Source organism: Phoxinus phoxinus (genome assembly GCF_949152265.1).
Source record: "Phoxinus phoxinus genome assembly, chromosome: 8".
Classification (NCBI taxonomy): domain Eukaryota; kingdom Metazoa; phylum Chordata; class Actinopteri; order Cypriniformes; family Leuciscidae; genus Phoxinus; species Phoxinus phoxinus.
In genome coordinates, this window is record NC_136883.1 from 38,524,501 (window position 1) to 38,550,651 (window position 26,151).

At 45.5% G+C, this 26,151-nt stretch overlaps 1 protein-coding gene across 8 annotated transcripts in view; it reads left to right on the plus strand.

The window, feature by feature from the left end:
* Positions 1–26,151, plus strand: part of trpm7 (transient receptor potential cation channel, subfamily M, member 7) — a 62,282-nt gene that overhangs the window by 34,317 nt on the left and 1,814 nt on the right. The window contains exons 16-39 of one of the 8 annotated variants that reach the window (XM_079621630.1): positions 2,025–2,302; positions 2,512–2,740; positions 3,098–3,247; positions 3,785–3,928; positions 4,843–4,971; positions 5,071–5,322; positions 5,556–5,730; positions 5,983–6,121; positions 6,221–6,405; positions 6,541–6,673; positions 6,879–7,723; positions 8,579–8,673; positions 8,755–8,845; positions 10,709–10,776; positions 11,924–11,949; positions 12,096–12,121; positions 12,250–12,303; positions 19,564–19,608; positions 19,761–19,826; positions 20,264–20,547; positions 20,843–20,925; positions 21,480–21,685; positions 22,514–22,565; positions 22,694–22,800. In XM_079621630.1, the coding sequence (XP_079477756.1) occupies positions 2,025–2,302; positions 2,512–2,740; positions 3,098–3,247; positions 3,785–3,928; positions 4,843–4,971; positions 5,071–5,322; positions 5,556–5,730; positions 5,983–6,121; positions 6,221–6,405; positions 6,541–6,673; positions 6,879–7,723; positions 8,579–8,673; positions 8,755–8,845; positions 10,709–10,776; positions 11,924–11,949; positions 12,096–12,121; positions 12,250–12,303; positions 19,564–19,608; positions 19,761–19,826; positions 20,264–20,547; positions 20,843–20,925; positions 21,480–21,685; positions 22,514–22,565; positions 22,694–22,800 (3,862 nt within the window). Of the gene's footprint in view, positions 1–2,024; positions 2,303–2,511; positions 2,741–3,097; positions 3,248–3,784; positions 3,929–4,842; positions 4,972–5,070; positions 5,323–5,555; positions 5,731–5,982; positions 6,122–6,220; positions 6,406–6,540; positions 6,674–6,878; positions 7,724–8,578; positions 8,846–10,708; positions 10,777–11,923; positions 11,950–12,095; positions 12,179–12,222; positions 12,304–19,563; positions 19,609–19,760; positions 19,827–20,263; positions 20,548–20,842; positions 20,926–21,479; positions 21,686–22,513; positions 22,566–22,693; positions 22,801–26,151 lie in introns of those variants that run through there. The other 7 variants (XM_079621632.1, XM_079621628.1, XM_079621631.1 and 4 more) reach the window with 7 other exon arrangements.

Consider the following 26,151-nt stretch of genomic DNA (forward strand, 5'->3'; position numbering starts at 1 on the left):
GTGTGTGTGAGAGTGAGTGTGAGAGTGAGTGTGAGAGTGAGTGTGAGAGTGAGTGTGAGTGTGAGAGTGAGTGTGAGAGTGAGTGTGAGAGTGAGTGTGAGAGTGAGTGTGAGAGTGAGTGTGAGAGTGAGTGAGTGAGTGTGAGAGTGAGTGTGAGAGTGAGTGAGTGTGTGTGAGAGTGAGTGAGTGTGTGTGAGAGTGAGTGAGTGTGTGTGAGAGTGAGTGAGTGTGTGTGAGAGTGAGTGTGAGAGTGAGTGTGAGAGTGAGTGTGAGAGTGAGTGTGAGTGTGAGAGTGAGTGTGAGAGTGAGTGTGAGAGTGAGTGTGAGAGTGAGTGTGAGAGTGAGTGAGTGTGTGTGAGAGTGAGTGAGTGAGTGTGTGTGAGAGTGAGTGTGAGTGTGAGAGTGAATGTGTGAGTGACTGTGTGAGTGACTCTGTGAGTGATTGTGTGAGTGAGTGTGTGAGTGAGTGTGAGAGTGAGTGTGAGAGTGAGTGTGAGAGTGAGTGAGTGTGTGTGAGAGTGAGTGAGTGTGTGTGAGAGTGAGTGAGTGTGTGTGAGAGTGAGTGAGTGAGTGTGTGTGAGAGTGTGTGTGAGAGTGAGTGTGAGAGTGAGTGTGAGAGTGAGAGTGAGTGTGAGAGTGAGTGTGAGTGTGAGAGTGAGTGTGAGAGTGAGTGTGAGAGTGAGTGTGAGAGTGAGTGTGAGAGTGAGTGTGAGAGTGAGTGTGAGAGTGAGTGTGAGAGTGAGTGTGAGTGTGAGAGTGTGTGTGAGAGTGAGTGTGAGTGAGTGTGTGTGAGAGTGAGTGTGAGTGTGAGAGTGAGTGTGAGAGTGAGTGTGAGAGTGAGTGTGAGAGTGAGTGTGAGAGTGAGTGTGAGAGTGAGTGTGAGAGTGAGTGTGAGAGTGAGTGTGAGAGTGAGTGTGAGAGTGAGTGAGTGTGTGTGAGTGTGTGTGAGAGTGTGTGAGAGTGAGTGTGAGAGTGAGTGTGAGAGTGAGAGTGAGTGTGAGAGTGAGTGTGAGAGTGAGTGTGAGAGTGTGTGAGAGTGAGTGTGAGTGAGTGTGTGTGAGAGTGTGAGAGTGAGTGTGAGTGTGAGAGTGAGAGTGAGTGTGAGTGAGTGTGTGTGAGAGTGAGTGTGAGAGTGAGTGTGAGTGTGAGAGTGAGTGTGAGAGTGAGTGTGAGAGTGAGTGTGAGAGTGAGTGTGAGAGTGAGTGTGAGAGTGAGTGTGAGAGTGAGAGTGAGTGTGAGAGTGAGTGTGAGAGTGAGTGTGAGAGTGAGTGTGAGAGTGAGTGTGAGAGTGAGTGTGAGTGTGAGAGTGAGTGTGAGAGTGAGTGTGAGAGTGAGTGTGAGAGTGAGTGTGAGAGTGAGTGTGAGAGTGAGTGTGAGAGTGAGTGTGTGTGAGAGTGAGTGTGTGTGAGAGAGTGAGTGTGAGAGTGAGTGTGAGAGTGAGTGTGAGAGTGAGTGTGAGAGTGAGAGTGAGTGTGAGAGTGAGTGTGTGTGAGAGTGAGTGTGTGTGAGAGAGTGAGTGTGAGAGTGAGTGTGAGTGTGAGAGTGAGTGTGAGAGTGAGTGTGAGTGTGAGAGTGAGTGTGAGTGTGAGAGTGAGTGTGAGAGTGAGTGTGAGAGTGAGAGTGAGTGTGAGTGTGAGTGTGAGAGTGAGTGTGAGAGTGAGTGAGTGTGTGTGAGAGTGAGTGTGAGTGAGTGAGTGAGTGAGTGTGTGTGAGAGTGAGTGAGTGAGTGTGTGTGAGAGTGAGTGTGAGTGAGTGTGTGAGTGAGTGTGAGAGTGAGTGTGAGAGTGAGTGAGTGAGTGAGTGAGTGTGTGTGAGAGTGTGTGTGAGAGTGTGTGTGAGAGTGAGTGTGAGAGTGAGTGTGAGAGTGAGTGAGTGAGTGAGTGAGTGAGTGAGTGAGTGAGTGAGTGAGTGTGTGAGTGAGTGAGTGTGTGTGAGAGTTAGTGTGAGTGAGTGTTTGAGTGTGAGAGTGAGTGAGTGTGTGTGTGTGTGTGTGTCTCTGCTCTAATCGTCTGGTCGTCCCTCAGCCGGACTCCGCGTCGGAGCAGCAGAAGAAGAAGAGCCGGGAGGAGGTGGTGGACATCGACGATCCCGAGACTCGCCGCTTCCCGTACCCGTTCAACGAGCTGCTGGTGTGGGCCGTGCTGATGAAGCGGCAGAAGATGTCCCTGTTCTTCTGGCAGCACGGAGAGGAGTCCACCGCCAAGGCCCTGGTGGCCTGCAAGCTGCTGCGCTCCATGGGCTACGAGGCCAAGAAGAGCGACGTGGTGGACGACACCTCGGAGGAGCTGAAGGAGTATTCCAGGTGAGGCTCGGGAATCATCACATGCTGGTCCTGAACGCTATTGTGGGCAGTGCTATTACTAAACGAGACGATAACTAAATAAAAACTAGTTTTGAATGACAAAAACTATGACGAAAATCTATTGACATTTTCGGCAACGAATAATTACTGTGCAGCTGTACGGTATAAAGTGATGTAGTGATGACTGTGTGTGTGCGCGTGTGTGTCAGTGAGTTCGGCACGCTGGCGGTGGACCTGCTGGAGCAGTCGTTCCGGCAGGACGAGACGATGGCCATGAAGCTGCTGACGTACGAGCTGAAGAACTGGAGCAACTCCACGTGTCTGAAGCTGGCGGTGTCGTCGCGGCTCCGGCCGTTCGTGGCGCACACCTGCACACAGATGCTGCTGTCCGACATGTGGATGGGACGCCTCAACATGCGCAAGAACTCCTGGTACAAGGTACAGTCGCACTAGCGGAGGCATGCGCGATGTGGACTATAGCTCCATGTGTTCTGGTAGGGCTGCGCAATTAATCTCAATGAAACCATATTTTTAAAAAAATATTTTATATTCTGCGCGCTATATTCCTCAGCTTCACGTCTGCTTCCGACAGCGGTGTCTGCTCTGAATGGGTCCCACAGAAATACGTCATCACCTAGAGGCTGCATCATTATCATTATCGCGGAAGACTAATTTACATTTACATTCAGAGAATTCTAACTGGTATATCGCAATCGCCCAACGCAATTTAGCAGACGGCTGTATCCAAAGTGTAAGAATGCATTGGTTTATGTGTGTGTGTGTGTGTGTGTCCAGGTGATCCTGAGCATCCTCGTTCCTCCTGCCATCCTCTTCCTGGAGTACAAGACCAAAGCGGAGATGTCCCACATCCCCCAGTCCCAGGACGCCCACCAGAGCATGGAGGACAGCGAGCACAACCTGCAGAACCCCGACGACATCCAGATGGTAAACACACACCTGAGGAGATGCGTGACACACTCCGTGCCTGTGCCGCCGCTCTGCTCACGGATCCGCAGAAAACTGTCAATCTTTACACTAGTGCTCTTGCACAATCACACACGAGCAAATGATCTGTGTCTCTGTCCTGTTCTCCAGCACGAATATCTGAACATTCCTAAAACACGACACATTTACTGGAGAAGCAGGATGACGGAGGTGTGTGTTTACTGGAAGAATTGTCCAAATCTAGTGAGTTTGTGCTTAAAACAAGAATATCTGCCAATGGAGTCAGAACAATAATCTCGTTTTCCCTTTAAATTAAGTTTATTTCATTTTTTTGACTCCACTGACAGATATTTCTTGTTTTAAGCACTAACTCACTTTTTTTCAGCAAACAAGACTTATATCTTCTGTCATTTTGCTTCTTCTCCAGTAAATGTTTCTTGATTTAAGAAAGTTTCGATATGTGTGCTGGAAACCGAGACAGGACCCCTGAGGAAGAGTGTGTTTTGACAGCTGTGTGTGTGTGTGTGTGTGTGTCAGGATGTGTTTAAGGAAGTGCGTATGAACGAGAACGCCGAGATGAAGAGCGAGTCGGAGGTCCACGTCCGCTCGCGCCGATTACCCATCACTCGCAAGTTCTACGCCTTTTACCACGCGCCCATCGTCAAGTTCTGGTTCAACACGGTGCGTACGACTCTTCTCACGCTCTCTCTCTCTGTGTGTGTGTGTGTCATTACCAGCTCTTTACTAAATGTTCTGGATTGTTGTTCCCATGCGATAGTATCAGAGGCACTCGTCCCTGCATAAACTCACTGTGTTACACAGATAAACATCTCCGAACTAGTGGAAGGTTTACTAGTGACATTTCAACCGTGTGTGTGTGTGTGTGTGCAGCGCTGGTTGATCATTCATCTGTTGTTTCTCATGAGCTGAAGTGTGTTGAGGTGAATGTGAATTAAAGATTTTCTGAAAAGCAAATGATTGTGTGTGTGTGTGTGTGATATGAATCATCATGACTCTGTGATCGCTCGCCGCAGTAAACCGCTCTTGAGCAACTGCGCGCTCAGATCAAACGCACAACTGATACCCAGAGTTCTGTGATGCGGAAAATTAGGAATCTACTGTTTAAAGCGGTGTCACAGAATTTGGCCATTTTTGGATTAATAAATCTAAAGTATCTCTGTATATTAAATCAAATCCACACAGAAACTCACTTCTTCACTAGAAACCACCAAATAAATGATTGTTTAACTTGAAACAATGATGACAGAAATGCAATGCACTATAGTAAAGGAATGGTTTCATTTGGTTATAATTTTAAATGGTTATTGAATTAATTTGATTATCACCGTTTTTTTGTTGACGCATTTGTAATTAATCATAAAACACAGAAAAATTAACACAGAATTTGGTGACAAAATCAGATTTCATAGACATGTGATCTAAATCCAGGAGATGAGGAGTGTGTTATTCCCGTCGCTCTGATGATGTTGGTCTCTAGACTGTGTAATTGACCCGTCCTGAAGGAGGTCTGCGCTGCTCATGAAGCTTCGTGCTCAACGCTGTTCATATGCATGTCTATAATGTGTGTGTTGCAGCTCTTCTATATCGGGTTCCTGATGCTCTACTCATTCGTGGTGTTGGTGAAAATGAAGGAGCTTCCGTCTCCTCAGGAATGGGTCGTCATTCTGTACATCTTCACGCTCGCGGTGGAGAAGATACGAGAGGTGTGTGTGTGTGTGTGTGAGTGGGGCATATCAGAAGTGTTTAACTTGAGCGTTAACCCTGCCTTCTGACGACTGTGTGTGTGTGTGTGTCCTCTCCAGATGTTCATGTCTGAAGGAGGGAAAATCAGTCAGAAGATTAAAGTGTGGTTCACCGACTACTTCAACATCTCTGACTTCCTGGCCATCCTAATGTTCTTCGTGGGCTTCGGTCTGCGCTTCGGCGATTCTAGCGTGTCCATCGCGGGCCGGATCGTTTACTGCTTGAACATCATCTTCTGGTACGTGCGGCTGCTGGATATTCTGGCTGTCAATCAGCAGGCGGGGCCGTACGTCATGATGATCGGGAAGATGGTGAGCGCGTGTGAAGAGTGTTGTGGGTGTAACGGCCATTACGTAATCTGACATGTAACATGTAACGCATTATCGTAACATTAATTGTAAAAATCAGTCCCCCATCACTGCTGGTGAGCTCCTGCGGTGTTGAGCACGTGTGTGTTGAGCACGTGTGTGTTGAGCACGTGTGTGTTGAGCACGTGTGTGTTGAGCACGTGTGTGTTGAGCACGTGTGTCCGCTCCTTCCGCAGGTGGCCAACATGTTCTATATCGTGGTCATTATGGCGGTTGTGCTGCTGAGTTTCGGGGTTCCTCGTAAAGCCATTTTGTACCCAAATGAGGAGCCTTCGTGGACTTTGGCCAGAGATGTGGTGTTCCAGCCCTACTGGATGATGTACGGTGAAGTTTATGCGTACGAGATTGACGGTAAACCCCTGGAGACTCGCACACAGAACAGAACAAAACTATCGTTAACACCATTTATCTAACATTACAATCAAACACTTTTAAACCCTTTCCAAATCCTGTAACGTGGGGGGAAAACTAACCAACCCTTACTAACCCGAACCCTACGATCTGCTAAAACATCATTCAATTAACGGAAAACACTTTACTATAAGGTTTCATTTATAAGGTGCTGTCCTCAGCCTCAGTTACATGTGACGTGTGTGTTTGCAGTGTGTGCGAACTCGAGCGACGAACATGCTAAGAAGCTGTGTGACACGGGCACGGGCGTGTGGCTGACGCCGCTGCTGCAGGCCGTCTATCTGTTCGTCCAGTACATCCTGATGGTGAACCTGCTCATCGCCTTCTTCAAGTGAGTGACCGCCGCTACGCCTGCCGTGACCGCCGCTACGCCCGCCCGCGTCTGTGTTCTCTGTTCGTCATGATAACTGACCGTGCCGTTTCTCTGCAGTAACGTGTACCTGCAGGTGATGTCCATATCTAACCTGGTGTGGAAGTACCAGCGCTACCACTTCATCATGGCGTATCACGACAAGCCCATTCTGCCGCCGCCGCTGATTCTGCTCAGCCACATGGCGTCAGTCCTGTCGGCCATCTGCAGGAAGAGGAAGAAGGACAGCAGCACCTACGGACCAAGTAACGCGTCTAAAACTTATTTACACTGACAGTTACGCGAGTTACGCTGACAGTTACGCGAGTTGCGCTGACAGTTGCGCTGACAGTTGCGCTGACAGTTGCGCGAGTTACGCTGACAGTTCTGTTTGCCCGCAGAGCTCTTCCTGACCGAGGAGGACCAGAAGAAGCTGCACGATTTCGAGGAGCAGTGCGTAGAGACGTACTTCCACGAGAAAGACGATCAGTTTCACTCTGGGAGTGAAGAGAGAATCAGACTCACGTCCGACAGGTCTGGAAGATCTGTACACAAGACTGTCATTATTCTTGAGATTGATTTAGTTCATGTTTTGTTATCGTCTGATAGTGTCAGTGCAATTAAATCAATAATATTACTGAATATTAAGTGGCTTCTAAATTGTAGAACTTGAATATGGTGCAAGTAGATTTGGAGAAGAGTCTACATGAACGTGTGTGTGTGTGTGTGTGTGTTTCAGGGTGGAGACGATGTGTGTGCAGCTGAAGGAGGTTGGAAACAAGGTGAACTTCATCAAGCGCTCTTTGCACACGCTGGATTCTCAGATCGGACACCTGCAGGACCTCTCGGCGCTCACGGTGGACACGCTAAAGGCGCTAACAGCCCAGCGCGCGTCTGAGGCTAGCAAAGTGCACAACCAGATCACGCGTGAGCTCAGCGTCTCCAAGAACCTGGTGCCCGACCTGACGGGACACTCGAAGTCGAGTGCGCTGGTGCGCTGCAGTGTGGGGTTCCTGCCGCCCGCCGCTAGCATAGCAGAGTCGCTGTTCGGGGGCGGAGCCGAAGGGCTTCAGGGGGCGGAGCTTCCGTTGAGTCCGGATAGGCGCGCTCCATTCCCGGTCGAGTTGGGATCCTCCAGCCGCGCCTTCCCACAGTCGCTCACGCGCTTTCACTCGCAGAGACGCTCTCTCCGCTCAGACACGGGTCATGGCAGCCTCGTTAGCGCTCCAGCGGCATCGGCTACGTTCTTCGTCAGCACGCCGTCACAGCTCGCAGACTCCAGGCACTCGCAGACGGAGCCGTCGCACCGCGCCGTGGAGTTCGGGGCCTTCGTGGGTGAGTATAAGGAGAGTGTTGATGAAGGCCTGCCAGTGCTGGTCGTGTGTGAGGCCGAGTGTGAGGGATACGTGAATCATGCCTTCTCTGAGGATGAGGATGAGGAGGTCAGAGACCTCACCGCTGACCGGCCCGACAGAAACACGCCGCTCCCGGGTCTCCCTCGGGCCCCTGAGCTCCGGCCCCGGCGCCTCACGGAGGACGGCCGCTGCAGACGTGCGCTACACAGACTCAGGCAGAGAACCGGAGGTTTGGCTTCGGTCCTCCACTGGGAATCGGGATGAATGACACATAACCCCGCCCTAACCGTGACCCTTGACCCTCTGCATGCCCCTGTGTGTGTTAAGGCCCCGATATACTCACGCCGAAGTTCTTTGCTTGGGTTTGAAAAGAAGTTTGAAGTACATTAGCAGCGATTATACTGTTAGCGAGCATGCCACCGCCTTCCACATTGAGATGTGCATCTGATCACGTTTATTTATACATCACTGTACAATAGATTGCTCTAAAGCACCAGATTTACAGTATTAAACGTGAACAATAGTGTCTCTGTTGCTTTTAGTTAGAATTACAGCTTCAGATTCTTCTATGAAGTAGTCACGTTATCAGATTACTTTTATAATGTAACAAGCAACATGGATTATGTAATCAGATTGCTTTTTTAATGTAACGAGTAAAGTAACGCATTGCTTTATACATTTTCCTTTCACATTTAGATGTAAATATGTGCAGTGCTTAAACCGCAGTTGAGAAAGCCTCTGATCATCTGTCCTGAGTTTGTACGAAATGACATCAGCGGTTCGGGTCAGGGATTCGGTCTGGAGTGTATCGGGGCCTTTAGAGAGGGTGAGACGGGTGACCTCTGACCTCGGGTGGTTTCATCTCAAACGGTCGCTTTTTACTAAACGTCCCTCGGGAGTGAATAAAGTGCTGTCGTGTGTGTGTGTGTGGTAGACTCCACTAACCCGGGCTGGTGCTGGTTTGGGGTCTGGTTCGAGACGTGGCATTGATCAGTGTCACCAGAGGGACTCATTTAACATGTGACTAATCCACTGATCCGGTGTTTAAAGGCCCGTGGACTCATTCTGCCACTTCTCTCTGAAGGTCACAAGGACGAGCCTGAGGGTCAGAGGTCGTTCCCTCGAGAGGGCGCGGCGAGCGGGCGCCAGGCGAGTCCGTCCAGGAAGGCTGGAGATGTGGTCAGTGTGGTTGAGCGTGCTGAAGATGCCACGGCTCCTCAGGAGAGTCCCAGTCCCGATGATGTTGTGTGTGTTCCGCAGGCGGGGTCGCAGGGTCACATGAGGACGGTGAACTCGTACGCCGGCTTCACAGAGTTCGACAGAAACCCTTCCTTCTTGCATCCAGAGTCCAGTGAGTTACACACACCAGTGAACATTACCCAGCTCGCGGATGACCTCATGAGCACAGATCTCACGCTCCACACACTCATTTTCTCCCGCACGTCATACACGATGTTCATGAGTTTCTTTCTTCAGTGGAGAAGAAGGTGTGTGAGGAACACACTCCAGATGTTCTCCATATAGTGTCTTCAATGGTCCAGCGGGTCGAAGGTCCAGATGTGAGTTTCAGCTTCAGATCATTTGTTACATTAATACAGCGCTGCTTCTGGGTCCTCGAAGCGCTTCACACATGGAGGATCTCCCCAACCAGCAGTGTAGAGCTCCACCTGATGATGCGCCGGCAGCCATAGTGCGCCAGAACACACACCACACACACACACACACTCATACACACACACCGGGTTTACACCGCTACTCTTTTCCGAAGGACATCCTGGGAAATCCGAGAGTCAGGACCTCGGTTTAACGTCTCATCTGAAGGACGGTGCTCTGACAGTATAGTATCCCGTCTCTACACTGGGGCGTTAGGACCCACACACACCACAGGGTGAGCGCCCCCTGCTGGCCGCACTCACACCTGAAACTCACATCTGGACCATTGAAGTCACTATATGGAGAACATCTGGAGTGTGTTCCTCAAAAACCTGCATTTCTTTTCCACTGAAGAGAGAAACGCATGAACATCTGGGATGACGTGCGGGAGAGTAAACTATCAGGAGATGTTAATTCTGAAGTGAACTCCTCCTTTAACCCATTTACTCCTAAAACGCCTGCTAAAAACGCCTATAAAAACCTATGTTATTCTAGGATAAATGTCCTTATCTCCTGAGGGTTTTCTGAAAAAATACTACGAATTGTCTACGTCTACCAAAACCTGAATATCTAAGCCTCTGTAGCACTTAGAAACATGAAATAAAATACATTTTGAAGGTAAGAATCACAGGTTTGATTAAAACATGCTCCCTTAGCACTAACATAACAACACATTTTTCAAAAAATTCTCAAAATCATATGGGGAAGAAAAAAATTTTTTAATATATAAATCAATTATATAAAATATAACAAATAACATTTTAAACATGCCAACACACTGAACAAGGCATCTTGTTATCAGAGAGAGGTGGGGAAAGTCCTGAGGAGGAACTGGGAAGAGTATCAGTCTCTGAGCTCCATGGCTCAAATCTCTCCTCTTTGGCTTTATCAGCATTATCCTCGCACAGATAGACGCGCACGCACACACACACGCACGCACGCACACATACATACACGCACACACACGCGCACACACACACGCACACACACACACACACACAGAGAGAGAGAGACAGACAAGAGTCAGATCAAATCATTTGTGACGAACGACGTGGTACATTTGGTACATGAAGCACTCGCGGTGCAGAGGAAGGTGCAAAACTTCTCACTAAACTCCTTACTATCTTCCAAACTCCTCACTATCTTCCAAGTCAATGTCACTGCCCTCGCTGTCAAAATCCTCTTCTGTCGTTGCCATTTTCGCACTCGCGTCTTCAAAAATCCAAAACAAATGCGCGTGTATGTCTGATTGATTGACGTGATTTTCAGCGAACCACAGTACATTTGGGTGGTCACGTGGTCTTTGAAAACTCAACAAGACCCACCTCGTGTGTATTTGAACCTATGACAGTGCGTTATATGCTGCACGTGTCATTAAAAGTATGACGAATACAAAATGCTGCGCTACGCAGCAGCCGGCAGGAGGTTCAGAGTTGCGCAACGCAGTAACCGGCGGTAGATATAATGTTTCGGCGCGCAGCATCCGGCACAAATGGGTTAAGTGTGTGTCCGGTCTCTTTATCTGTGTGTGTGTGTGTGTGTGTGTGTGTGTGTGTTTCAGCGCTCAGTAAGCAGGAGAGGACGCGTGTGTCGCTGGAAGACGTGTCGCGCTACGAGGATCTGCTGTCGGTCAGTCAAACACTCTATCACGATCTTTAAGGGAAACAAAACCATTGGTGTAGACACCATTTACATCCAGAAACTGCTAGTAAATTTCTAATTTAATTTCAAAGTAACCAAATATTTAACTGGTGCATTTAAAAATGTACCATCTTAATGTCTCATTGGCTGAGCAGCGTCTCTTAGCCCCGCCTCTAACACTAGTGTATCTGAGACTGGAAGAGTTGGGTTTGTGTGGTTCATGTGGAGAAGACGCTGTTCTCTGAGATTGAAGGGCCGTACACACCGGGACGAATATCGGCGCGCATTATTCGTCAGCGGTTTTCAACGAGTTTTTTGTGTTCACACTCAAGCGATGTTTGCTGACGATGAGCCGAGTGAACATGCAATTTCATTCCCTGACATTAGATGGTGCTTAATGTAAAACAGAAATACCCCCAAGTTGTGTTTTACTGTAATTTCAGAAGCTCCAGACACGTGAGCAAAAGCGCCAATCTCATTGGTCGGATAGTTTTTGACGCGGCGCGTCAAACCAAAAATACGAACCCGAGGCGTTTTTTAAAAAATGCCGCTTTTACGCGTGCCATTTTACGCGTCGATGTGCACACTCACAATGGCGCCCTTTGTTTAGTCACGAGGCGTTGAACGTCGGCACAGGCCTTGAGACAGTAAACCCACGCCATCGTTACTGTTCGTATCACTGTGATCAAGAGCTGAGATCCAGATATGATAATGAGCGTTTGCTTTCTGACCAATCACAGCAGAGCAGCTCTCAGAGAGGCGGGGCTTAGAGACTGAAAGCGTGATGGAAGCGCTTCACACACTGAGAGAAAAGAGCCGACGCTGCAGATTGAGGACATTAATGAGTGTGAACCTGTTGTAGGAGACGCAGAACTACAGTAGAGCTTTAAAACAGCAGAATAGGGGACTTTAACTGTCATGTACAACTATTTGTTATTGTTTTGTATTATTCCATTTGGTCTCGCCTCGTTTCTCACATAACGTGTAAGAAATAAATAACAGTAAGTAGAGAGACTGAAATAAAGATTATTGACGTTTGCTTTACAAGAAAATTCTATTTACAACTTTGATAAATCCTTTATACAGTGTACGTGTGTACACACACTCACACACGCTGTTTGTCTTTTATTCTCAGGGTAAATCGGCTCAATCCAGCAAACTGTGAGTAACTGTCCAGTAACATCAGTGTGTGAAACTAATTAACTCATGCAGTGATTGTGTTTTTATAAATGATTGTTGCGGTCACTTACTAGAACTCAATTTACTCTGTCATTAATGTTTTTCTTGCTTTTCCCCGTTGTGTTCAGGAGTCCAGGAGACGACATCTCAAACAGTGAGTGTTTCATCACATCTGATGATCAGCTGAACATCCTGACCGGACATGTCTAAAGTGTGTTTGTGTTTGTGTGTGTGTGTGTGTGTGTGTGTGTGTGTGTGTGTGTGTGTGTGTGTGTGTTTCAGCCGCAGCGGGTCTGTACGCCGCCCGTCACACACACCTGGGCACACGCAAGGACTGTAAGTCTGACCCCTGCTGGTCCATCTTAGCGCTGCACACACACACACACATAGGCTACGTTTACATGCAACCACATAACCCGTTAGTACTGGGACTGACGGCTCGATCGCACCGAGAGCTTCATGTGAACATCGACCGACTGAGCCGATCCCAGAGATGGTTATTCCTTTTCTAATCCGATCGAGAGAACATGTGAACACCTGATCGGATTGAACACGAAACTGCAAGGACTGCGCATGTACAATGACGTAGAAGTACAGTAGCGTAATGACGTAGAAGTACAGTGGCATAATGACGTAGAAGTACAGTGGCGTAATGACGTAGAAGTACAGTGGCGTAATGACGTGGAAGTACAGTGGCGTAATGACGTAGAAGTACAGTGGCGTAATGACGTGGAAGTACAGTGGCGTAATGACGTGGAAGTACAGTGGCGTAATGACGTAGAAGTACAGTGGCGTAATGACGTAGAAGTACAGTGGCGTAATGACGTAGAAGTACAGTGGCGTAATGACGTAGAAGTACAGTGGCGTAATGACGTAGAAGTACAGTGGCGTAATGACGTAGAAGTACAGTGGCGTAATGACGTAGAAGTGGCGTAATGACGTAGAAGTGGCGTAATGACGTAGAAGTGGCGTAATGACGTAGAAGTACAGTGGCGTAATGACGTAGAAGTACAGTGGCGTAATGACGTAGAAGTACAGTGGCGTAATGACGTAGAAGTACAGTGGCGTAATGACGTAGAAGTACAGTGGCGTAATGACGTAGAAGTACAGTGGCGTAATGACGTGGAAGTACAGTGGCGTAATGACGTGGAAGTACAGTGGCGTAATGACGTAGAAGTACAGTGGCGTAATGACGTAGAAGTACAGTGGCGTAATGACGTGGAAGTACAGTGGCGTAATGACGTAGAAGTACAGTGGCGTAATGACGTAGAAGTACAGTCGTAGAAGTACAGTGGCGTAATGACGTAGAAGTACAGTGGCGTAATGACGTGGAAGTACAGTGGCGTAATGACGTGGAAGTACAGTGGCGTAATGACGTAGAAGTACAGTGGCGTAATGACGTAGAAGTACAGTGGCGTAATGACGTGGAAGTACAGTGGCGTAATGACGTAGAAGTACAGTGGCGTAATGACGTAGAAGTACAGTGGCGTAATGACGTAGAAGTACAGTGGCGTAATGACGTAGAAGTACAGTGGCGTAATGACGTAGAAGTACAGTAGCGTAATGACGTAGAAGTGGCGTAATAACGTAGAAGTACAGTGGCGTAATGACGTAGAAGTACAGTGGCGTAATGACGTAGAAGTACAGTGGCGTAATGACGTAGAAGTACAGTGGCGTAATGACGTAGAAGTACAGTGGCGTAATGACGTAGAAGTACAGTGGCGTAATGACGTAGAAGTGGCGTAATGACGTAGAAGTGGCGTAATGACGTAGAAGTACAGTGGCGTAATGACGTAGAAGTACAGTGGCGTAATGACGTAGAAGTACAGTGGCGTAATGACGTAGAAGTACAGTGGCGTAATGACGTAGAAGTACAGTGGCGTAATGACGTAGAAGTACATTGGCGTAATGACGTAGAAGTACAGTGGCGTAATGACGTAGAAGTACAGTGGCGTAATGACGTAGAAGTACAGTGGCGTAATGACGTAGAAGTACAATGGCGTAATGACGTAGAAGTACAGTAGCGTAATGACGTAGAAGTACAGTAGCGTAATGACGTAGAAGTACAGTAGCGTAATGACGTAGAAGTACAATGGCGTAATGACGTAGAAGTACAGTAGCGTAATGACGTAGAAGTACAGTAGCGTAATGACGTAGAAGTACAGTGGCGTAATGACGTAGAAGTACAGTGGCGTAATGACGTAGAAGTACAGTGGCGTAATGACGTAGAAGTACAGTAGCGTAATGACGTAGAAGTACAGTAGCGTAATGACTTAGAAGTACAGTAGCGTAATGACGTAGAAGTACAGTAGCGTAATGACTTAGAAGTACAGTAGCGTAATGACGTAGAAGTACAGTGGCGTAATGACGTGGAAGTACAGTGGCGTAATGACGTGGAAGTACAGTGGCGTAATGACGTAGAAGTACAGTGGCGTAATGACGTGGAAGTACAGTGGCGTAATGACGTGGAAGTACAGTGGCGTAATGACGTAGAAGTACAGTGGCGTAATGACGTAGAAGTACAGTGGCGTAATGACGTAGAAGTACAGTGGCGTAATGACGTAGAAGTACAGTGGCGTAATGACGTAGAAGTACAGTGGCGTAATGACGTAGAAGTACAGTGGCGTAATGACGTAGAAGTACAGTGGCGTAATGACGTAGAAGTACAGTAGCGTAATGACGTAGAAGTGGCGTAATAACGTAGAAGTACAGTGGCGTAATGACGTAGAAGTACAGTGGCGTAATGACGTAGAAGTACAGTGGCGTAATGACGTAGAAGTACAGTGGCGTAATGACGTAGAAGTACAGTGGCGTAATGACGTAGAAGTGGCGTAATGACGTAGAAGTGGCGTAATGACGTAGAAGTACAGTGGCGTAATGACGTAGAAGTACAGTGGCGTAATGACGTAGAAGTACAGTGGCGTAATGACGTAGAAGTACATTGGCGTAATGACGTAGAAGTACAGTGGCGTAATGACGTAGAAGTACAGTGGCGTAATGACGTAGAAGTACAATGGCGTAATGACGTAGAAGTACAGTAGCGTAATGACGTAGAAGTACAGTAGCGTAATGACGTAGAAGTACAGTAGCATAATGACGTAGAAGTACAATGGCGTAATGACGTAGAAGTACAGTAGCGTAATGACGTAGAAGTACAGTAGCGTAATGACGTAGAAGTACAGTGGCGTAATGACGTAGAAGTACAGTGGCGTAATGACGTAGAAGTACAGTGGCGTAATGACGTAGAAGTACAGTAGCGTAATGACGTAGAAGTACAGTAGCGTAATGACTTAGAAGTACAGTAGCGTAATGACTTAGAAGTACAGTAGCGTAATGACGTAGAAGTACAGTAGCGTAATGACGTAGAAGTACAGTAGCGTAATGACGTAGAAGTACAGTAGCGTAATGACGTAGAAGTACAGTGGCGTAATGACGTAGAAGTACAGTGGCGTAATGACGTAGAAGTACAGTGGCGTAATGACGTAGAAGTACAGTGGCGTAATGACGTAGAAGTACAGTGGCGTAATGACGTAGAAGTACAGTGGCGTAATGACGTAGAAGTACAGTGGCGTAATGACGTAGAAGTACAGTGGCGTAATGACGTGGAAGTACAGTGGCGTAATGACGTAGAAGTACAGTGGCGTAATGACGTAGAAGTACAGTGGCGTAATGACGTGGAAGTACAGTGGCGTAATGACGTGGAAGTACAGTGGCGTAATGACGTAGAAGTACAGTGGCGTAATGACGTAGAAGTACAGTGGCGTAATGACGTAGAAGTACAGTAGCGTAATGACGTAGAAGTACAGTGGCGTAATGACGTAGAAGTACAGTGGCGTAATGACGTAGAAGTACAGTGGCGTAATGACGTAGAAGTACAGTGGCGTAATGACGTAGAAGTACAGTGGCGTAATGACGTAGAAGTGGCGTAATGACGTAGAAGTAGCGTAATGACGTAGAAGTGGCGTAATGACGTAGAAGTACAGTGGCGTAATGACGTAGAAGTACAGTGGCGTAATGACGTAGAAGTACAGTGGCGTAATGACGTAGAAGTACAGTGGCGTAATGACGTGGAAGTACAGTGGCGTAATGACGTGGAAGTACAGTGGCGTAATGACGTAGAAGTGGCGTAATGACGTAGAAGTGGCGTAATGACGTAGAAGTACAGTGGCGTAATGACGTGGAAGTACAGTGGCGTAATGACGTGGAAGTACAGTGGCGTAATGACGTAGAAGTACAGTGGCGTAATGACGTAGAAGTACAGTGGCGTAATGACGTAGAAGTACAGTGGCGTAATGACGTAGAAGTACAGTGGCGTAATGACGTAGAAGTACAGTGGCGTAATGACGTAGAAGTACAGTGGCGTAATGACGTAGAAGTACAGTGGCGTAATGACGTAGAAGTACAGTGGCGTAATGACGTAGAAGTACAGTGGCGTAATGACGTAGAAGTGGCGTAATGACGTAGAAGTGGCGTAATGACGTAGAAGTGGCGTAATGACGTAGAAGTACAGTGGCGTAATGACGTAGAAGTACAGTGGCGTAATGACGTAGAAGTACAGTGGCGTAATGACGTAGAAGTACAGTGGCGTAATGACGTGGAAGTACAGTGGCGTAATGACGTGGAAGTACAGTGGCGTAATGACGTAGAAGTACAGTGGCGTAATGACGTAGAAGTACAGTGGCGTAATGACGTGGAAGTACAGTGGCGTAATGACGTAGAAGTACAGTGGCGTAATGACGTAGAAGTACAGTGGCGTAATGACGTAGAAGTACAGTGGCGTAATGACGTAGAAGTACAGTGGCGTAATGACGTAGAAGTACAGTGGCGTAATGACGTAGAAGTACAGTAGCGTAATGACGTAGAAGTGGCGTAATAACGTAGAAGTACAGTGGCGTAATGACGTAGAAGTACAGTGGCGTAATGACGTAGAAGTACAGTGGCGTAATGACGTAGAAGTACAGTGGCGTAATGACGTAGAAGTACAGTGGCGTAATGACGTAGAAGTACAGTAGCGTAATGACGTAGAAGTGGCGTAATAACGTAGAAGTACAGTGGCGTAATGACGTAGAAGTACAGTGGCGTAATGACGTAGAAGTACAGTGGCGTAATGACGTAGAAGTACAGTGGCGTAATGACGTAGAAGTACAGTGGCGTAATGACGTAGAAGTACAGTGGCGTAATGACGTAGAAGTGGCGTAATGACGTAGAAGTGGCGTAATGACGTAGAAGTACAGTGGCGTAATGACGTAGAAGTACAGTGGCGTAATGACGTAGAAGTACAGTGGCGTAATGACGTAGAAGTACATTGGCGTAATGACGTAGAAGTACAGTGGCGTAATGACGTAGAAGTACAGTGGCGTAATGACGTAGAAGTACAGTGGCGTAATGACGTAGAAGTACAATGGCGTAATGACGTAGAAGTACAGTAGCGTAATGACGTAGAAGTACAGTAGCGTAATGACGTAGAAGTACAGTGGCGTAATGACGTAGAAGTACAATGGCGTAATGACGTAGAAGTACAGTGGCGTAATGACGTAGAAGTACAGTGGCGTAATGACGTAGAAGTACAGTGGCGTAATGACGTAGAAGTACAGTGGCGTAATGACGTAGAAGTACAGTGGCGTAATGACGTAGAAGTACAGTAGCGTAATGACTTAGAAGTACAGTAGCGTAATGACTTAGAAGTACAGTAGCGTAATGACTTAGAAGTACAGTAGCGTAATGACGTAGAAGTACAGTGGCGTAATGACGTAGAAGTACAGTAGCGTAATGACGTAGAAGTACAGTGGCGTAATGACGTAGAAGTACAGTGGCGTAATGACGTAGAAGTACAGTGGCGTAATGACGTAGAAGTACAGTGGCGTAATGACGTAGAAGTGGCGTAATGACGTAGAAGTGGCGTAATGACGTAGAAGTACAGTGGCGTAATGACGTAGAAGTACAGTGGCGTAATGACGTAGAAGTACAGTGGCGTAATGACGTGGAAGTACAGTGGCGTAATGACGTGGAAGTACAGTGGCGTAATGACGTGGAAGTACAGTGGCGTAATGACGTGGAAGTACAGTGGCGTAATGACGTGGAAGTACAGTGGCGTAATGACGTGGAAGTACAGTGGCGTAATGACGTAGAAGTACAGTGGCGTAATGACGTAGAAGTACAGTGGCGTAATGACGTAGAAGTACAGTGGCGTAATGACGTAGAAGTACAGTGGCGTAATGACGTAGAAGTACAGTGGCGTAATGACGTAGAAGTACAATGGCGTAATGACGTAGAAGTACAGTAGCGTAATGACGTAGAAGTACAGTAGCGTAATGACGTAGAAGTACAATGGCGTAATGACGTAGAAGTACAGTGGCGTAATGACGTAGAAGTACAGTGGCGTAATGACGTAGAAGTACAGTGGCGTAATGACGTAGAAGTACAGTAGCGTAATGACTTAGAAGTACAGTAGCGTAATGACTTAGAAGTACAGTAGCGTAATGACTTAGAAGTACAGTAGCGTAATGACGTAGAAGTACAGTAGCGTAATGACGTAGAAGTACAGTAGCGTAATGACGTAGAAGTACAGTGGCGTAATGACTTAGAAGTACAGTGGCGTAATGACGTAGAAGTACAGTGGCGTAATGACGTAGAAGTACAGTGGCGTAATGACGTAGAAGTGGCGTAATGACGTAGAAGTGGCGTAATGACGTAGAAGTACAGTGGCGTAATGACGTAGAAGTACAGTGGCGTAATGACGTAGAAGTACAGTGGCGTAATGACGTGGAAGTACAGTGGCGTAATGACGTGGAAGTACAGTGGCGTAATGACGTAGAAGTACAGTGGCGTAATGACGTGGAAGTACAGTGGCGTAATGACGTGGAAGTACAGTGGCGTAATGACGTAGAAGTACAGTGGCGTAATGACGTAGAAGTACAGTGGCGTAATGACGTAGAAGTACAGTGGCGTAATGACGTAGAAGTACAGTGGCGTAATGACGTAGAAGTACAGTGGCGTAATGACGTAGAAGTACAGTGGCGTAATGACGTAGAAGTACAGTAGCGTAATGACGTAGAAGTGGCGTAATAACGTAGAAGTACAGTGGCGTAATGACGTAGAAGTACAGTGGCGTAATGACGTAGAAGTACAGTGGCGTAATGACGTAGAAGTACAGTGGCGTAATGACGTAGAAGTACAGTGGCGTAATGACGTAGAAGTACAGTGGCGTAATGACGTAGAAGTACAGTGGCGTAATGACGTAGAAGTGGCGTAATGACGTAGAAGTGGCGTAATGACGTAGAAGTGGCGTAATGACGTAGAAGTACAGTGGCGTAATGACGTAGAAGTACAGTAGCGTAATGACGTAGAAGTACAGTGGCGTAATGACGTAGAAGTACAGTAGCGTAATGACGTAGAAGTACAGTAGCGTAATGACGTAGAAGTACAGTGGCGTAATGACGTCTTCCGGCTCAGACTATCGGCATGAGCTCGTGCGGCTGAAACAGAAGCGGAGCGCGTAAACGCAGTCGCTGTCCCTCAGATACACTGATAGCATCGGGACCATGATGATGTCATGGTGTGTGTGTGTGATGCTCATTCTTTGCTCTGTGTGTTTAGCGATCGGTTCCCCGTTCAAGCCCATGGAGAGTTATCAGTATTCAGGTCAGTGTCTGTCAACGTCCTGAGCATAAACGTGTCCGATTTAAACCCGACCCACAATGCCTCACTCAACGTGTGGCAACGGCTGAGACGTGGTGGTCTGGGTCTGTGTGTGACGTGTTCTGACATCAGCCCTGTGTGTGTGTGTGTGTTAGCGGTGGAGCGTAATAACCTGATGCGGTTGTCCCAGAGTATTCCATTCACCCCCGTGCCCCCTCGAGGTAAGACACACTCCTGCCCTCCTGTCCCATCATGCTTTGCTGTTTATTTCATGTTGTTCTGCTCTGTGTTTGTTAGGGCTGTCAAATCAAATTTGAATTTCAAATATTTTTAGAAAAAAAACGTGCATTGGATTTTTTGGTGTCGATGCGCTCAGCATGTTAGCTTCTGTTAGCGAGTGTGAAAGCGCTCAGCATGTGAGTGTGTGAGTTTCAATGTTTGATGGTTTATATTGCGCCCTCTTGTGGACAGGAGACAACACAGCACTTTCTCCTCTAGCATGAAGCATTGCCTTTAGAATTAAAATATAATTAGAATTTTGCTAATATTTAAGAAAGAAATTTGAATTTAGCTTTTCAGCCATTTTGACAGCCCCGGTGTGTGTTGACACCGCCAGCCCTACGCTGCATGACTGTGTGTGTGTGTGTGTGTGGTGCAGGCGAGCCCGTGACCGTGTACCGTCTGGAGGAGAGCTCTCCTAACAGCATCAATAACAGCATGTCGTCGTGGGCTCAGCGCGGGCTCTGCGCGAAGATCGAGTTCCTCAGTAAGGAGGAGATGGGCGGCGGCCTGAGGCGCGCGCTCAAGGTGCTGTGCACGTGGTCCGAGTACGACATCCTGAAGCCTGGACACCTGTACATCGTCAAGTCCTTCCTGCCCGAGGTGGTCAACACCTGGCACACCATTTACAAAGAGGAAACAGTCCTGCACCTCTGCCTCAGGGTACGGACACACACACACACACACACACACACACACACACCAGCCTGTAGTCATGTGACCATCACTGAAAACTGGAATATAATTTCCGTCTCTTTGTGTTTATATTGATATGGTAAAAGATTATCCTATTGAGATCACTGTGATGAACGAGTCATCAGAACACATGACCTAAACCGAGTAATCTAGACTACATTACTAACTACTCTTTTTTTTTTTGTCATGCAATGTGGAATCGGTGACTGACTAGATTTATACCCAGCACTGAATGTGTGTGTGTGTGTGTGTTTCTGAACAGGAAATTCAGCAGCAGAGAGCGGCTCAGAAACTCACGTTTGCCTTCAATCAGATTCGACCCAAAACTATCCCATACTCACCCAGGTACTGTACACACACACACACACACACACACACACTCACCCACCCAGGTACTGTTCTCTCTCACATGCTCACCCACCCAGGTACTGTACACACACACACACACCCAAGTACTGTTCTCTCACACACACACACTCACCCACCCAGGTACTGTACACACACACACACACACACACCCAGGTACTGTTCTCTCTCACACACACACACACTCACCCACCCAGGTACTGTTCTCTCACACACACTCACACACACACACACACACACTCACCCACCCAGGTACTGTACACACACACACACACACACACACACACCCAGGTACTGTTCTCTCACACACACACACACTCACTCACTCACTCAGGTACTGTACACACACACACACACTCACCCAGGTACTTATGCCTGATGCCAGTGTGTGTCCTAGTGTGTGTTACGCCTGATGCCAGTGTGTGTCCTAGTGTGTGTTACGCCTGATGCCGGTGTGTGTTCTGCCTGATGCCGGTGTGTGTTGTGTGTTGTGTGTTGTGCCTGATGCCGGTGTGTGTGTGTGTTGTGTGCAGGTTCCTGGAGGTGTTCCTGCTGTACTGTCACTCCGCGGGTCAGTGGTTCGCCATCGAGGAATGCATCACTGGAGATTTCCGCAAGTTTAATAACAACAACGGGGATGAAATCGTCCCGACGAACCTTCTGGAAGAAACCATGCTGGCCTTCAGCCACTGGACGTACGAGTACACCCGCGGAGAGCTGCTCGTGCTCGACCTGCAGGGTGTGTGTCCAGTTATCAGTTACAGCTCAAATTACAGCATTTGGACTTGAATAATTCGTCTTAGTGCTCTCTGGTGCTCTTAAACTTAAACTCTGGTGCTCTTAAACTTAAACGCGTTTTATTGTTGTTGTTTTTTTTACTTCAGAATGGTACAAAACTTCACAATGGTTTTGGCACTTGCTGTGTGAACACAAAATAAAATGATGGACATGATTAGAACAGGTTTAATGGTCCTGTAAACAACAGTCACACTCGTGCTCCTCGCGGTCAGAAATGAGCGGATTGGAAATGAGTTTCCTCTAGTGGAGGCGTTTGGTACTGCAGCCGAAGAGATCACACTCACATCTGGAACACGACCTGTTTAGATTTATGGCTTTGATGTTCTTGCAGTTTTAGAGTAAAACGTGATTTTGAAAATATACATTTCATATAAAAATTAAATAGTATTTTTGGTTATATTATTCTGTTACTTTTTTATACTTTTTTTCTTTATCTTCAGCAAGTGCCGTCTTTGAAAAGAAATCTAAAGCATTCAAGATTTACGTTTAATTTTGGGGGAAAAAATTCAGGTCTATGCTCAAAAAGATATATATACAGCGCAAATATAATTTAGTCTAAAAAAATCCCCTACAAAAAACTAAATATTAAATTAAAAAAACATCATCAAACTGAAACGAAGTACATTCATTTCATTGGAAAGAAAAAAGGGTAATTTTTGACCGACATGTGAAGAGCACCAGAGTTGACAAAAGCAGGTCTTGATGTTTCTGTTAAACCGGTGTAACACGAGCTACAGAGTGTGTTTCTGTAACGGCTCTCTCTCTGCAGGAGTGGGCGAGATACTGACAGACCCGTCGGTCATCAAGAGCGGAGAGAAAGGGTGAGAGAAACAACTGAAGTGGATCTCAGAAAACCAGAAGAAAGAAAATAAAGCCTATTTTAAGATCATTAAAACTTGTATGGTATAATGGTTTATTAATTTCCTTTTTTTGTATTTGAATGCATCAGGTCTTATGACATGATCTTCGGCCCCGCGAACCTCGGAGACGACGCCATCCGAAACTTCCGCGCCAAACATCACTGCAACTCCTGCTGCCGAAAACTCAAACTTCCAGGTAATGTTGGATTATGATTGATTTCGGCAGGATTTTTTTTTTGACATCCATAACTCTACAGCTGATGAACGATAAAAAGACTGACAGCAAATCAAAATCCATCCCGCTTTAAAGAGCATTTAAAGTGGCAGACGACAAAACTGCAGCTCGCTTATAATTAGGGTTGGGTATCGCTTGAATTTGAACAATTCCGATTCTTAGCGATTCCTAATTTCGATTCCAATAAGTATATTAGTGTTACTATAGAGCGGGAATATTAGTGTTACTATAGAGCGGGAATATTAGTGTTACTATAGAGCTGGAATAATAATGTTACTATAGAGCGGGAATATTAGTGTTACTATAGAGCGGGAATTTTAGTGTTACTATAGAGCGGGAATTTTAGTGTTACTATAGAGCGGGAATATTAGTGTTACTATAGAGCGGGAATATTAGTGTTACTATAGAGCGGGAATATTAGTGTTACTATAGAGCGGGAATATTAGTGTTACTATAGAGCGGGAATATTAGTGTTACTATAGAGCGGGAATATTAGTGTTACTATAGAGCGGGAATACTATAGAGCGGGAATATTAGTGTTACTATAGAGCGGGAATATTAGTGTTACTATAGAGCGGGAATATTAGTGTTACTATAGAGCGGGAATATTAGTGTTACTATAGAGTGGGAATATTAGTGTTACTATAGAGCGGGAATACTATAGAGCGGAAATAGTGTTAATATAGAGCGGGAATATTAATGTTACTATAGAGCGGGAATATTAGTGTTACTATAGAGTGGGAATATTAGTGTTACTATAGAGCGGGAATACTATAGAGCGGAAATAGTGTTAATATAGAGCGGGAATATTAGTGTTACTATAGAGCGGGAATATTAGTGTTACTATAGAGCGGGAATATTAGTGTTACTATAGAGCGGGAATATTAGTGTTACTATAGAGCGGGAATATTAGTGTTACTATAGAGCGGGAATATTAGTGTTACTATAGAGCGGGAATATTAGTGTTACTATAGAGCAGGAATATTAGTGTTACTATAGAGCGGGAATATTAGTGTTACTATAGAGCGGGAATATTAGTGTTACTATAGAGCAGGAATATTAGTGTTACTATAGAGTGGGAATATTAGTGTTACTATAGAGCGGGAATACTATAGAGCGGAAATAGTGTTAATATAGAGCGGGAATATTAATGTTACTATAGAGCGGGAATATTAGTGTTACTATAGAGTGGGAATATTAGTGTTACTATAGAGCGGGAATACTATAGAGCGGAAATAGTGTTAATATAGAGCGGGAATATTAGTGTTACTATAGAGCGGGAATATTAGTGTTACTATAGAGCGGGAATATTAGTGTTACTATAGAGCGGGAATATTAGTGTTACTATAGAGCGGGAATATTAGTGTTACTATAGAGCGGGAATATTAGTGTTACTATAGAGCAGGAATATTAGTGTTACTATAGAGCGGGAATATTAGTGTTACTATAGAGCGGGAATATTAGTGTTACTAAAGAGCAGGAATATTAGTGTTACTATAGAGCGGGAATATTAGTGTTACTATAGAGCGGGAATATTAGTGTTACTATAGAGCGGGAATATTAGTGTTACTATAGAGCGGGAATATTAGTGTTACTATAGAGCGGGAATATTAGTGTTACTATAGAGCGGGAATATTAGTGTTACTATAGACCGGGAATATTAGTGTTACTATAGAGCAGGAATATTATAGAGCGGAAATATTAGTGTTACTATAGAGCGGGAATATTAGTGTTACTATAGAGCGGGAATATTAGTGTTACTATAGAGCGGGAATATTAGTGTTACTATAGAGCGGGAATATTAGTGTTACTATAGAGCGGGAATATTAGTGTTACTATAGAGCGGGAATATTAGTGTTACTATAGAGCGGGAATATTAGTGTTACTATAGAGCAGGAATATTAGTGTTACTATAGAGCGGGAATATTAGTGTTACTATAGAGCGGGAATATTAGTGTTACTAAAGAGCAGGAATATTAGTGTTACTATAGAGCGGGAATATTAGTGTTACTATAGAGCGGGAATATTAGTGTTACTATAGAGCGGGAATATTAGTGTTACTATAGAGCGGGAATATTAGTGTTACTATAGAGCGGGAATATTAGTGTTACTATAGAGCAGGAATATTAGTGTTATTATAGACCGGGAATATTAGTGTTACTATAGAGCAGGAATATTATAGAGCGGAAATATTAGTGTTACTATAGAGCGGGAATATTAGTGTTACTATAGAGCGGGAATATTAGTGTTACTATAGAGCGGGAATATTAGTGTTACTATAGGGCGGGAATGTTAGTGTTACTATAGAGCGGGAATATTAGTGTTACTATAGAGCGGGAATATTAGTGTTACTATAGAGCGGGAATATTAGTGTTACTATAGAGCGGGAATATTAGTGTTACTACAGGGTATCTGCACATTTTTTTAAAGTCAAATTTAAGGCTTTTTAAGACCTTTTTAAGACCTGAAGAAATCTAAATTAATAGCGTACATTAGGGGTGTGCAATATTAACAAAAATATATCTCGATAGTTTTGTTGATAATTAAGATGATATTTTACTGATTTTGTACTGGTACCATGGCTGGTTTAGGCCTGTTGTTGACAGCAGACTCAAAGATATTCATATTTAACATATTCTAAGCAGTGGTCAGTTTACAGTAGTGACTGAAATTAACATTTTTATTAAGGGGCAATATTTGCCACCTTAAATTGATTTCCAGGGGCATTTTCACCTAAATATGGAAATTATTTCTAAACGTATTTAGAGGTATGCATCACCTTTTGTGTAAAATAAAATAAATTCTATTAGAATAACACAGTATAACTGTCTAATTAAATAAATCAATTAAAATCCATCCTCGTAGTGCAGAGGTGACACAGAAACGGCATCCGGACTGGCATTACTATATTTACACTTCATTTTCAATTGCATAAATAAAGCTATTCAATATTTAATATTAAATTATTTATAATTTTAACATTTTAATTACTTTACTTTAAATATTAAACTAAACCCGCCAGTAGGTGGCAGTAAGTCACTGTCTTAATAAGCGAGTTGTTGGAGTTTTATTCAACCGATTTGTTCAAACGGCCGATTCATTCATTGAATCAAATGATTCGTTCAAAACGCGGATTTCAGTTTTTAAAAAAGAATCGCTGTCTGTTGGACTACAGTTTCATTATGAAATTCTCGTCGGCGAAGTGAAGGGGGAAACAAACAATATTGACAATATTGTGTCTAAAAAGTAACACACAATGTTAACTTTATTGTTAATTTAACTGTTGTATAAAATAAATAGCACATTTGCAAT